Source organism: Ictidomys tridecemlineatus, chromosome 1 (genome assembly GCF_052094955.1).
Source record: "Ictidomys tridecemlineatus isolate mIctTri1 chromosome 1, mIctTri1.hap1, whole genome shotgun sequence".
NCBI lineage: Eukaryota > Metazoa > Chordata > Mammalia > Rodentia > Sciuridae > Ictidomys > Ictidomys tridecemlineatus.
Genome location: NC_135477.1, coordinates 51,154,076 through 51,167,711, shown reverse-complemented (window position 1 = coordinate 51,167,711; position 13,636 = coordinate 51,154,076). Strand labels below are relative to the sequence as shown.

The following is a 13,636-nucleotide window of genomic DNA, read 5'->3' as shown; positions in this document are numbered from 1 at the left end:
GCAAATCCCCTTCCACCCGCTGATCCTGATTGAAGCCCCCTGCACAGGAAGTCCTGTGGGGTATTTGGGAAGGCTGGGGGTGGGCGTGGCAGCAGCATCCCCCTGAGCCTGCGGGGGAGCAGCCCAGCGGCTTGGAAGTCACCTCGAGCACATGAACTTGGCCCAGGAACTAGTGTGCGGAGCAGGAGTTCAGAGCCACAGGGGACCATGACCCTCCTCACCCACCCACCCCGGCTTTCCAGGGAATTCGCAGACACTCCCCAGCGTCTCCAGACCTCAAAAGGTAGAGACATCTCAGCTACCACCTGAGTGACATTTATATAATGTCCCTTTCCTCCTTGATTTTGCCAACTGCCATTTAGTGAATGCTTTATGCTCTTCAGGAGTGTGACCATGGCTTTGGTGACAGTAGAGGGCAAGGGTTCTGAGCTGGGATTCTAGAACCCAACTTCTAGGGTCCTAGCCTCAGTTTATTCATCTACAAAATGGAGCAATGATATCAATATCCGGCCTCGTGGTGCTTGGGGAGAATCGAATACAGCACTGCATATGAACTAGGGAGGACAGCTCACACGGTGCTATCAGCCGTCCTGTCGCTGCCTCTGTGCCCGGGACATGGTAGAAACTCAACCATGGTAATGGCCGTTCTCAGGGGGCCTGTAGGTTCCCTGACCTCTGGGCTAAGCACCCACAGCACTGTGTGCGCTGGCCCCAGGCAGGACAGACCCCCTTCCTCAGGCCACCCCAGGTCTCTGCCCTTCAGGTCTCCAGACAGAAGAACCGGGTCAGCCCCATGGAGGCAGCAGCAGCGGTGCCTGGGCTCCAGGTGGGAGGGGGATTCAGCGCAGCCCTCCCCCCTCTGAACCAACCCCCCAGCACACAGCCGCTGCGGGGAGGAGAGTGCACTGCCCTCTGGCAGGGAGGCCAGGGTTTTATTGAGTAGACTGTTTATGGTAGGAAAGCCGGGGCTGCTGTTGAGGTGCAGGCTCTGAACCTGGGGGGCTGCACTTGAACCGGAAAGATAGGGTCTTCTGACTCCGCTGGAGGCCCCTCTGCGCTCTGCCTTCAGCGGGGGCGCCTTCTCTGTGTCCTCTCACGAGTACACCCGGAGGACTTGGGCTTTTCCCACGTGATCTGGGGGACAGGGAGAGAGGGCAGCAGGAGAGAACGTGGAGGGCCGGGCCTCCCAAGCAGCTGCCCGAGAGTCCAGGGCAGACCCCTCCTCTGGAAAGGGCCTCAGTTGACTGCATGAGCGCACGTAGGGAGGGAGGGAGGGAGGCCGGGGTCAGGCCCAGCCTCCGCTCTTGGTTGTGCTGGGACCTGGCACTCTGAGCCTCACCACCTCCCTCTCTTCTTTCAACGCCAGGTAACATTGTCGGTTAAGTGCTTGCTGTATGCCACACCATTCCAGGCCCTCAAGGCCAAGGGACATGGAGGTTGAGTGTCCCCCTGTCTCCCCTCTAGCCCACCCATCCCCTCCCCTGGTCTCAGGCACCAGGATGGTGTGGCAGCCCCTGCCCTGATTTCCCTCTCGTCTCCCACCGTCCACCCCACTCCAGGCAGTCAGAGGGACACACCCCACCCTGTCTATAACCCTCCAGAGCGCCCCCTGCCCTCTTTGTGACACCACACACCTGTTGTCTGACAGCACAGCCCTGCCTGCCTGGGTCCTATTACCTCTTGCCACTGTCACCCATGCCTAGGCCCCAGCCACCCTGGCCTGCTTGTTCCCCACCCAGGCACCAGGTCACGGCTGGGTTCTGCTAGCGGCTCTTCGTGGAGCTGAGCAGGGCTGGGTCCTGCCTGTGGTGCAGCTCAGGGAACCCTCCCATCCCCAGTCCTCCCCACCTGCTGCATCCACCCTACAGTGAGCACCCCCCCCCTCAGGCGTCTGTACCCCTCACTAAGGTGCAAGCCCAGGGTGCAGGAATTCTTCTCCAGTGGCTCCCCAGAGCCCAGCACATAGTAGGTGCTCAATAAATATAGATTAAATGAATGGGGTGAAATGAGCAGCTTCCCTGGGCAGGGACCCGTCCTCACGCTGCCTTGACCGCCCTGAGGAATCCAGCCAGACTCGGCCTCCGTGAGCCCCCAGAACGCCTCGCTGCCTGGAATCTCACCTGGGTTTCCGGTTCTCAGTCCCCGTGATGTTCTCATTGCCTTCAGAAGTTGACTATAAACATAAACAAAGGAGAGGCTAGGGAGGCAGGCCCCAGAGGGGGTGGGTGGCGGGGAGGTGGGTGACACAGGTGCACTGAGCCGCATGCTCTGGAGACAGGGAAACCGCGTCTCCTGGGGGGCTGGAAGTGGACTGTCCGTGGCTGGGCCCAGGCAGCCTGCCTGCCTCCCTCCCCCAAGCAGGACTCAGGTGATGCCATCCCATGCCTGCTGTGGCCACTGGGAACCGTGCCCTCCTATCCCTGAAGTTGTGGGATGGTGCCACGGTAGGTGGCCCCTGGCTCAGCCCCTGTTTCATGTGGCTTTACGCAGTCCCAACCTCTTGGGCAGACTGTCATTTCCCCACTGTGACTCCAGGGAGGGCAGAGAGAGGGTGAAACAGCCACTCATAGGGGTCGCTCGGCCAAGGCCACAGTGCGCCTCCCTTTCTCACTGTGGTGTTCCTCCCCTGGACGCTCCACAAGGCAAAGCAAACCAAGTTCAGGGCCAGTGACAAAACCCAGGCCCGCGACAAGCCTCAGCCCTCTCTCTAGCGCTGTCTCCTGCCCAAGCCCACACACCGGGGCTCCAGCCATCCCAAGCTTCACCTCCCGGGAAATCTGTGCATTCCGGGAAGTGCATGCATTCTTGACATCCCCGCCATCACCGGGCTCCTCCCTCTCCCTGAGATGGCCTTTCCCCATCCTTTGATTTGCTCATTCAAATGCCATTAGTGTTCCTAGTCTCTGCCAAAAATACTTGGGTGATTAGTAAAAATACAGCTTCCCATTCCTCAGAAAACTAGGAATGGAACCACTGTTTGACCCACTTATGCTACTCCTCGACATAAAACAGCATACTACAGGGACACAGCCATCACTGTTTACAGCAGCTCAATTCACAATAGCTAAGCTATGGAACCAAACTAGGTGCCCTTCAACAGATGAATGGGTGAAGAAATTGTGGCATATATATATACAACAAAATATTACTCAGCCTTAAAAAAGAATGAAATCATGGCATTTGCTGGTAAATGGATGGAACTGGAGATTATCATGCTAAGTGAAATAAGCCAGTCCCAAAAAAACCAAAGGCCGAATGTTCTCTCTGATGTGCAGGTGCTGATTCACAGTAAGGATGGAGGGAGGGAAGACTGGGAGTTCTTTGGGTCAGACAAAGGGAAACGAAAGGAAGGGGAATGGGAAAGACAGTAGAATGAATCAGACATCAATTTCCTTTGCTCATATATGAATACAAACCAGTGAATCTCCACATCATGTTCAACCCCAAGAATGGGAAGTTATGCCCCATGGATGTATGGTACATCAAAATACACTCTACTGTCATGTGTATCTAAAAAGAACAACCATTTTTTTTTTCAAATACAGCCTGCTTCCTTCACCCACATGCTGCTGTATTAGAATCTCCAAGGATCTGCCCTTTTCTTTTCTACAGAGCTGGAGATTGAACCTGGGCCTTGGTGCGGGCCAAACACGCTGCTGCTGAGCTAGTGCCTTTTTAACAAGCTCCCTGGATGAATCTGGGTGCTCCTGGGCTGGTGGTCAGACAGGCCTGAGGCTGAACCCCAGCTCTTCTGCTGACTAGCCAGGTGACTTCGGGCACATTATTCAAATGTTCCTAAGCCCATTTTCTCATTTGTGAAATGGAGATGATACTGCCTCTGTGGGTTGTTGTTAAACTCAAGATGTGTAAGATGTCAGTAGCTTCAGGCAAATGTGCCCTCCACCTTGCTGGTGGCCTCCCTGAATGCAGACTCCAGCCACCTGCTTTGTGGGTCCTTCCCTAATTCCTGATTCATCCCTTTTTCCTCCTGCCATTGGGGACTGGAGTGTGTGCCACTACCCCCAGGCAGCCTTCAGAGTTCTAGACTAGAAGGGTCACCTAAATACCTCCTAGATACCCCAACCTTTCCAGCTTCCCATTAACTTATTCTTTCCAAGCCAGCCCCAAGTCAATACACATCAGCATTAATACACCCCGTCAGCTGCTCCAGTAAAATTCTGAACATTTACTTTAGCCTGCCCGCCCTGCCTTGGGACCCATTCCTCCCCACACACAGCAGGCAGCCGAGTCTAGGCCGACTGGACCTCCAGACAGCTCGGCTACCACCACCGCAGGGTCCCTCCTGGGGGAGGGGCTCTTGCTCCAGGACGGTCACCGTCAGCCCAGGCCAACGCCAAGCTCCCGTCTCTGGGCCTTGCAGGCCTCACCCCGGAGGCCAGCTGCTGAGCCTGAGGAAGCAGTTCTGGGAACAGAAGGGCAGGTGTGGGGCCCACCTGGAGGGTGAGTGCGGCTTCTCTTGAGGTGCTTCTTGAATTTGCTGAGGCTGGTTCCAGAGTCTTTCTGCTGGAGGGGAGGCTGAGGGCTGAGGGAGAAGCTGAGACACCGCCCTCTGCAGGAGCGCCAGAGCAAGGTCCTTCTCTGAAAGCACAGCACAGGCAGAGTGTCGGGTGTCTAGCGGCAAGGACAAGGGCAGCGTTCTGCCCACGGGTCCCTGCAGAGGAGGCCCCCACCTCTCCCGTCTTGGGAAGCACTTAGTCCTTCCACGTCTGTCTCTGCCTCGATCCCCGCTCCATCCTGCCCACCCCCCTCCTGGGCCACCATCCTCCCCTGGGGGTCCTCCTCCTTCCCGTCCCCCTCTCCCACCCAGGAAGTCTTCTCCGTCTCACAGCTCTCCCCAATCCTCACCTTGCCCCTGAGAGGCGCCCTCCGTCCACTGTCCCAATCTGTGTCTGGAGTGTATTTGTACTCTCTTGTGAGTGCACAAGTGTTCTTGTATTTGCACGTGTGTGTGTGTGTGTGCACGTGTGTGTTTCCCACTGTGATGTGTGAAGGACTGTGTCTGCTAAGTGTGATCTTTGAATGTTTCCCTCCTTGCTTAGCCCTGGGGTCAGCTCGAAGGAGGGGTCAACTCCAAGTTGGCCACAGAAACCTGCTGCGAGGCAGGGACGAGGGGAAGGCTACTTTGTTGCTGCAGAAAATTGGAGGGAAGGCCCTGGGGCGGGAGCTCTGGGACATCTGAGTCCTGCAGAGCCCAAGAAGAAGGGCGGGGCCTTGGCAGTGTCCACTCAGGCAGGGGGCCCTGTGGCCAGGTCCTCACCCGTGGGGGTGGCATACAGCAGCCAGTACTGGACGGCACTCAGCGAATCCGTCTGAAGGATCTGACAGAGGAGCTCCAGGATCTGCAGGCGGAGGACGGGCCTGGTTCAGGCCCAGCCAGGAGTGCGGACAGGTGTGGACTCGGGCACCAAGGGCTCCTCCCCCTGCAGTGGGCTCCCAGAGCCACAAGCTGGTCCCAAACCAGCAAGAGGTTTTTGTCTGCCTCTTATGGAGGACTTCCTCTCACAACGCCATGCATTCCTTTTTTTCCAAACCTAGGGCCTCACACCTGCTAGGCAAGTGCTCTACCACTGAGTCACCCCCCTAGTCCCCTGGAGGGAGATTCTTAACCTCCTCCGTGGACAGGGAAGGACTCCAAGGCCTGGAGAGAGGAAGACCCCCGACAGGGAGTCTGGCGGAGGGAAGCCTCACACATCAGCTCCCTGCACACCTCATTCCCAGAGCCTCGCTGGGCCGGCTGTACCCCAGGGTCCCTCCCTGGGAAGGCACAGGCAGAGCTGGCCAGTCACCTCCTCAGAGACGCACTGAGTCCCACAAGCCCGGGTCCGTTATCTGGGAATTCCGGGTACCCCAGAGGCCATCCCACCCCGAGCTCTCAGTGCCTGAAGGTGATATCAAAGTGGTGGGGAGTTGGCGGTGGGCAGCCTGAGGGTCGGGGCAGGCTGGTTCTGCAAGCTGCTCAGCGTGGGACTCCTTCCTGCCGGTCAGTGGGCACCCAGGGCTCATCCCCGCATCCTCAGCCTCTGGCATCTTTGCCACTTCGGGGCCCTTTTTCCCCTGCGCTCGCCAGCCAGGTAGCATCAGGAGAAGCTCCACCTCGGCCTCGGATGAGACCCAGGTGCTTCCTCGGCCGAGCGGTTTACGGCGGAAGTGGCTGTGGCAGACTGGAGTTTGGGCCCATGGAGGGAGATGGAGCCCCTGGAGTCCTAGGAAACGTGGGTTCCCTCGGTAGTTGGCGGGCAGTCTCCTGGGGCCTCTCAGACCCCAGCAGGTCTGTCTTGTCCTTGGCAGAATGGGAAATGGGCTGGACCCCTCCCCAGGCCTCTGCCTGCTTGGGTGCCCACCCTCACACCCCCAAGACCTACTTGTGTATGACCCACCCTGATCTGCCCCTGGGCCCTTCTCCGGGCTCCGCATCCAACTTACCTGCCCTGTGCCCCCTCCCCACAGGACCTGAGAACCTAACTCCAGGCGCGGTGGGGCCGCCCTGCGGTGGAGAAAGTGCTGGTTCTAGTACCGCCTAGGCTGCCCCTTCTTTGGGGATCTGGGCCACAGAACCCACTTGGCAAGGCCTCAGCAGCCACTTCCCCCCATCTGTGGAATGGGGATCCCCGGCCCTGTCTGCTGTGTCCACGGTGCTAGACAGTCAGAAGGCCCCAAAGGCCCGGCCTGCCTGAGTACCCTGGTGGCAGGAAGGTGACGAGATGCTACGGTCTGACCTTTCCTGGAAGACATAGGTCAGCGTCCCAGGGACCTGCAGTGTGCTGACCCCCCGGATGAGGCAAGGACTCATCTCAGCTGTGATGGTAAACTTGAGCGTGGAGAAGGGGGCTCTGAGCCGGCTAAACCCCTCTCAGTGGGGTCTGCAGGCTGCAAGACTCAGCCTCCAGGGGGATCTGCCAGTGCCCCAGGCAGGACCTCCACCTGCAGGGGTCTCAGTCCTCCACCCCTGCAGCGGCCTTCATGAACAGCCTAAGGCACCTTCCGTGGGAACGTGCGCCTGCGCCCAGTTTGGATGCATCCTGTAACCAAGGCCCAGAAGAGGGAAGGACTTACACAGAACGGGACAGGGTCCTCCAGAGGCAGAGGGCCCTGGAGCCCAGGCTGCTGACTCCCAGGGTGGGGGTTTTCCTGACAGTTGCTGGAGTGGGCATTCCCAGGACAGGCCATGCCCTAAAGCAGTCTGGAAGAGTGGTAGCCTGGGGACAGGGACTTCGACAGTCTCTGCCCCCAGAGTGGGGCTCACCAGCAGCTCCTGGTTCTGCAAGACAGAGGTCTGGACGCCTCTATCTCTGCTGGGAAGGTGGCTCCGCTGGCCCTGCTGGGAGCCATGGCGACTGAGAGCTTGGGCGGAAGCCGGGATGAGCCTACCCGTCTCCGCTGAGTACCTTGCTCCCTGCTCCCTCGAAGGCTCCTCTTTCTGCTGGGACAAAAGTGACCAGAGACTCCAGGAGCCAGTGAGAGGGTAGGGAGAGGACAGAGGGGACAAGAGGAGGAGGCCAGTTCACACTTCTTGGGTGCTACCTGCCTCCCCAAATCCCAGTGTCACAGCATTGCTGGGGACTCAGGATGCCAGCTAGGCCACGCCCACCCTGTCCTAGATCCCAGGCTCGGCCCCAGGGAGCCCTTCACCGCAGGGCTCAACCTTGCAGAGCCTTTCTTCCCGGAAACGCGGTATCTAAGATTGGCAGCTGGGACACCCAGTGGCTCTGCTTCTTCCTCTCAGGCCGGACCTCCTGGCTGCCCCTCCCCTCAGCCCATCAGAGATTGGAACACAGCACCCTGCATCAAGGACCCTCTGCCCACCTCCATTCATAGCTCAGACACCTCCAGTCAGGCCCCTCAGCTTGCCACTCTCTGTCTCGGACAGTCAGGCCTCTGGGCACAAGGCCTGGGGCCTCCTTCCCTTAAAATTTCAGCTAAGTCTTGTAGTATCCATCTCCCCGTTTTAAAGATAAGAAAGGGAGGCCCAGACCGCTCAGTTGCCCTGAATGAGTGCACTCAGTGTAGGAAGCAGAAGCCAGGCCCCGGCCTTTCCACTCTGGTTGCCCAAGACAAGGGTCAGGGCCAGCCTCAGCTGCAAGAGTCCCAGCCTCTGCTGCAAGAGTCCAGGCCTGTCCTCGGACCACCTTCAGCTGCCTTTGAATTGTCTCTGCCATTTTATCAAACGTACCCACGAGGTCACCCCACCTGGTCTGAAGCCTTCCCATGATTCTCTGCTCCTCGTGAGGTCAGACCCTCCAAGCTGGGAAGTGAAGCGCTCCCCACATTCAAAGTCAGGCTCCTCCTCCCCTATCGCTGCCCACTCCTTCCCTGCCCTCCAGCTCCTGGTGTCTAGAGAGGTCCTGCAGCTGCCAGCGTCTGAGATCTTGCTCAGAAACGCCCACTTCTCAGGGAGCCCTGCTTGGGTCTCCCCAGGAGGTCTGTTCCCGCCCTCCTCTGACCCTCACCCCCCTCCTAGTGCCTGGCCCCTTCTCCCAGGGCCTCCAGCCAGGCTCTGAAGGAACTTCTGTACAAAGGCGCGGATCGACTTCCTGTCGCCCTCGCCTGGCACTGTTGTTCCGCACCCACCTCTTTGTTGTTCTGCTCTGTCTCCTTGGTGAACATGACCACCCTTGAAGTCAGCTCCTTCAGCTCCTTCTTCCAGGCCTCTGAGAGGAGGGGAGAAGATCCTGGGCCCCTGCTCCTCCCCTGGGGGCCCCAGGGCTGGGAGGGTGAGGAAGGTTCTAGGTGGAAGAGTTCCCCACTCCTTTCCAGGCTTCCCTGCCCAGTCTCAAGGGAGAGGGGGGGTGGGGTCCTGGAGGAGGAGCATTAGGAATTGCCCCACAGCTGGGAGGTGTGTGGTCACTTCACTTCTACAGGGGACTGATGATGTTGGTTGTCCTGCCTGCGGCATTGCTGGGAGGTCCAAGTGACACTGGGCCACTGCGACTACATACCTGTGGTCTGTCTAGCTGTGCCTCCTGGGGAACCTGAGGCCAGGACTGAGATTCGGGAGGTATGCCGAGCCAGTTATTAAGACCCCAAGCAACTCTGAGAGGGGTGGGCATACAGCTCTGCAGCCAGCCCTCCAAGCCTGTCTGGCCAGCCCTTTCCCCAGACCCCCCCCCACTAACCTGACTCTCCCACCCCGCAGTAGCAGAGGGAGGGCGGGCTTGGCAGGGGGAAGCCGCGGAGTGCTGCTCTAGCACCCAGGTGGTTGGCTCGGATGGGCTGGGGCCTGTGCGTATTTGAAATACTAAATATTTGAAATGTCATTCCTGTCTGTAGCTGTCGGTCACATGACTTTGCCAGTCTCAACTTGTCTTCTGCTTTTTATTATTCGACAACCACCTCAAATCCAAGCAGGGGCGCCTCTCTGAGGACTAGGACCTGGGGCTGAGGTGGGGATACAGAGATGAGGCCCACCAAGAAAGTGGGGGGAAGCAGGGTCCTCCTGATGGACTCTGCTGACCTCAGAGAAATGGCCCTCTCCTTCTCAGACATCCACCCAAGTGAGGCAGCCCTGGGGGACAGGTGGGAGCCCCCAAGGAGAAGGGTGTGGCCCAAGTACCCACCATAGGAAAGCTGGGGGTTCCGATTGGACTGTGGGTCCCCGATGGGGACAGAGATGCTGGGTATCACCTTCAGACACTGGGATAAGATTGAGGAACGAGGCAAGGGGCTTGCAGAGAGCTTGTTCCTGACGATACAGACAGGCCTCCCCGTGAAATCTGTGAAGAGTTAGAGGGTCTGAGTGGACCCTGGGAACTCCGGGAGGCCAGAGGAAGGCTGTGGGGCAGGGGGAGCTCTGGCTCCATCGCTCGTCAGAGGCAGGAGGGCCCCTGCAACCCCCGGAACCAACCACCGCCTCATCCACAGGACACTGAGAATGGCTGGGGGTCGGGGAGACCTGCTCAGGGTCATGCAGCGAGTTGGGCAGAGGCGAGACAAGATCCCAGCCTTCGTGGGACCCGGGTCCTGGGGTCCTTCTGGCTTCTATGGCAGGGCCATGGATCCACAGGGAAAGAGATGGAGAGACCCTCTGGAGAGAACTTCTCTCAGTCTGGAGATGGGGAGGGGTGGCTCACGGGTGGAGAACCTGTCCCCCTAGAGTGCAGGTGACTGTGACTTCACACACCAGCTGTCCTCTCATGGCCGTCACATTTACACCTCCCTCTGACTTCCATCAGCTTCCACCTGGACCAACCTCCCCCTGATGTCTGAACGCCACCTGGCATTTCACTTCTCTCCTGCCCAGGGCCCACACCAGTTCCTCCCCACCCTCCCCAGGCCTCACCTCTTTGTTTAATTTTCTACTTTGTGCAGCCTGGGGGCAACCACTGAGCTACCTCCCCGGCCCTTTTTATTTTTAAATTTTGAGCCAAGGTCTTGCCAAGTTCTGAGGCTGGCCTCCAACTCGCCATCCCACCTCAGCTCCTGAGTGGCAGGGATGATGACAGGCTTATGCCACTGTGCCCAGAAAAATATCTCACTTCCTTCACTTCTGTACACCGAGCGGTATGGAGATGCCATCTGATGCAGCCAGGTGGCTTAATGGTGAACCCAGTGGCCGGCAAGGCCCACCTGATCTGGCCCTGCTGCCCTCTGGTGTCATTTCATCTCCCTGTCCTTCCTCTGCTGTGGTCACAGCGGGGACTTCTCCTGGCTGTCCCTTGGGCACAGCCAGGGTGTTCTGGCCTCGGGGCTTCTGTATGTGCTGATCCCTCCGCCTGGGGCATGCTTGTCCCTGATATGCACACAGTCCCCACACTTCTTTCCTTTGGTTCCTGACTCAATGTCTGGTTATTGGCCTGGTCTTGCCTGACACCTTTTAAAAATGGCACTTGCCCCCGACCTGCTTCCGACCCTTTCCCTTCTGGGTGCCAGCTCCAGGGCAGCAGCCCCTGTGCCTGTTTTATCCTCAGGACCTCGAAAGCATCATCCTCTAGTTCATACCCAGTCAATGCTGGGGGCGGGCAGGCGGGTGGCCGAGGGCCTGTGCTAGAGAGCAGTGAGGGAACCCCATGGGGGACCCCAGGGCTGCCTTGGGAGCCTGTGCTTCGCTCATCCTGGCTTGGTCACTGGCCAGGCCCCTGCTCTCTGGGCCTGGGCCTGGAAGTGGGCTGGACTCAGTCCTCAGGGTCAATGAGTGGTCTCCCCAATCATCCCCCCACCCCCAGCCAGACCCAGCTGACCTGGCCCTACCTGGGATGTGGGTCACGTGATGGGGGTGGGGGTGGTGCCGGGAGAAGAAGGAGTGGTGGCTCAGCCGGCCAAAGCGGTAGGTGCCAGAGGGCGTGGCCTTGGGGCTCCTCATCTTCTCTCGGGTCAGCTCCAAATCCACAATGCCCGGGACCACCGACTCTTTCTGTGGCCCACTGTCCCCTAGGCTCTGTGGCCAGTGCCTTGGCTTCTTCTCGAGGTTCAGCTCAGCCTTTGGACTGGAGGAGAGTGTTTAAAGAGAAATGAACAGCGCCCCCTCCTGGCAGCAGGGCCCACCCAAACCCAGTGCTGCAAGCTCATCCTGGAGCCCACTCCCCAGACACTCAGAAATCAAACCTCTCCCCCCACCCATGGCATCCAGCTTAGCTCCCCCAGAGCCTTTCCCAATGGTGCAATCCAGTCCTGGGAAGCCTCTGTCTTCCTAAGGTGCCTCCGCAGGGAACTAGGATCCATTTGAGAGAGCTCAGAGGAAATCTCTCAAGACCCCAGTTTTCTCCCAGAGATCAAATCTAAAACCAGAAAGAGAAGCCTCAGACCCACCCGGTTTTCCAGACAGCTGGGATGGAGCCGCAGGCCCCTTATGTACACCCACCGGGGTAGGGGGGCTGGCCCCAGCAAGGGCCTCTCCCCAAGCCAAACTGTTGGCAGCTCCAGAGAAGCCAGCTGCAGGCTGTCATCCTCCCCCAGGCTCTCAGGGACAGTCCTGGCCCAGACCCAGCGTCCAGGGACAAGATCTGAAGTCAGGCAAGCCCCTGCCCCCCATTAGGGCCCCTTCCCAGGAGACGCAGAGCTGATGGGCACATGTCAGGGCTGTGACACTGCAGGGAAGCCTCCCACAGGCTCTCACTGGACTCGGCTAAAGGCCAGCCTCTTAGGTCCCTGCACCCTGCCACTTCTGGAGGAGCTCTCTCTGCCCCAGAGGAGGAGGTCAAGGTCAGTTCAGCAAGGATCCAAAGCGGGCCACTCCCACCTGCCTGATGGTTGTCTGCATTTCCTTCTCCAGGTGTCCCTGGCCGAAGAAAGTCCCTCTGGGGGCGTGTAGGTGGACCCTGGATATGTTCAGCAGGTCTGGATGTCCTTGGGCCCTCCCAGGAGGACGTTGGTGTCTGGGCCCCTGCGTTTCCTGTCCCATTCTTGATTTGCTTCTATAGTATCTGAGAGTTAAAGAAATAAAGCAAACCTTCTCTGAAAGCCACAGCTGCTTCCTCTGTCCCAGAAGCCGCCTCCTGAAGTCCCCACATGCCAGTGATCAGCGTACTGCCTCTTGTTAATGTCTTCTCCCTGTCTGGTGGCAGCTGGGGCAGGGGCATGTGGTGGGGTGCCTGCACCCTGTGTTCACTTAGCTGATGGCCTCAGAAGACAAGGGGGGCTGCCTCTCTTGGAGCCCCACTCTGCAGAGTTTCCCCCAGGGCAGCCTTGGTCATCCACCTGCCCTGCGCTGCCCCCACTCCTCAGTCTGCAGGTGACAATTCAGGGCTTTACCTCAGTGGCTGTTCATCCAGAGACCTCACCTCCGTGGCCATTGTAAGATTTCTAATGGGTAAGCCCGGCGTGCCAGATGGTTAACCGGAGCTCTCATGGACTAGCGGCAGGAGGGAGAAACAGAACCAAAGTGGACAATATCTTGTGAAATTGAACCTTGACTTCTATATCACCCAGCCATTTCTTTCCCAGATAGGAGAGAAAGTCTTGCAGGTGTGCTGCGGCGACTATTCTTAAGAATATTACTTACATTGTCTCAAATAGCAAAGACCCGCATCAACCCAAGAGTACAACGACAGGAGAGTGAACTAATAGGCTGTGTTACCTTCAGACCAGGGAACATTCTGTTGCTATGGAAAATAAGAGAACCATGGCTACACATGACGTAGCTTTTAAATATAATGCTAGGCCGGGTGCGGTGGCGCACACCTGTCATACCGGTGGCTCGGGAGGCTGAGGCAGGAGGTTGTGAATTCAAAGCCAGCCTCAGCAATGACAAGCCACTCACACAACTCATTGAGACCCTGTCTCTAAATAAAATACAAAATAGAGCTGGGGAATGTGGCTCAGTGGTCGAGTGCCCCTGAGCTCAATCCCCAACACGCCCGACCCCCAAAATATACAATGCTAGGTTGAGGAAAGTATGTTTCAGAAGACCTTGAAGCACAAAAGGCTTTCTATACATAGAAGTTCAAAGGCAAGCAAAATGATCATAAATTTGATCAAATGACAAAACAAAAGCAAAAAAAAAAAAAAAAAAAAAGAAAATGTAAAATTCCCAGTGCGGCTATTTCTGGGTAGGGAAAGAGCGGAGATGTCCAGTGCAGACATTCTAGTCCTTGGTGTGGGCACTACATTGACGGGCGCTTGCTCGACTATTAAATAAACTAAGTGAGGGGGAGAGGAAAGATGGCAGAGGTTGAAACCAAAA

The 13,636-nt window shown here is 57.9% G+C and overlaps 1 protein-coding gene across 3 annotated transcripts; it reads right to left on the bottom strand.

Moving 5' to 3' along the window:
• Nucleotides 1-901: 901 nt before the first annotated feature.
• Nucleotides 902-12,375, bottom strand: Tbata (thymus, brain and testes associated). 3 transcript variants are annotated; one of them, XM_078040959.1, is made up of 9 exons: nucleotides 12,194-12,375; nucleotides 11,206-11,441; nucleotides 9,576-9,731; nucleotides 8,590-8,669; nucleotides 7,075-7,438; nucleotides 5,279-5,360; nucleotides 4,455-4,599; nucleotides 2,121-2,173; nucleotides 902-1,134 (listed from the first exon to the last, which is right to left on the bottom strand). In XM_078040959.1, the coding sequence occupies exons 2-9, from the start codon at nucleotides 11,315-11,317 to the stop codon at nucleotides 933-935; spliced, it is 1,194 nt and encodes a 397-aa protein (XP_077897085.1). In that variant the 5' UTR covers nucleotides 11,318-11,441; nucleotides 12,194-12,375; the 3' UTR covers nucleotides 902-932. The 3 variants fall into 3 exon arrangements, with proteins under 3 accessions (XP_077897085.1, XP_077897087.1, XP_077897088.1); XM_078040961.1 differs by having other exon boundaries at nucleotides 7,265-7,438; nucleotides 12,194-12,373; XM_078040962.1 differs by lacking the exon at nucleotides 7,075-7,438 and having other exon boundaries at nucleotides 12,194-12,371.
• Nucleotides 12,376-13,636: the final 1,261 nt, after the last annotated feature.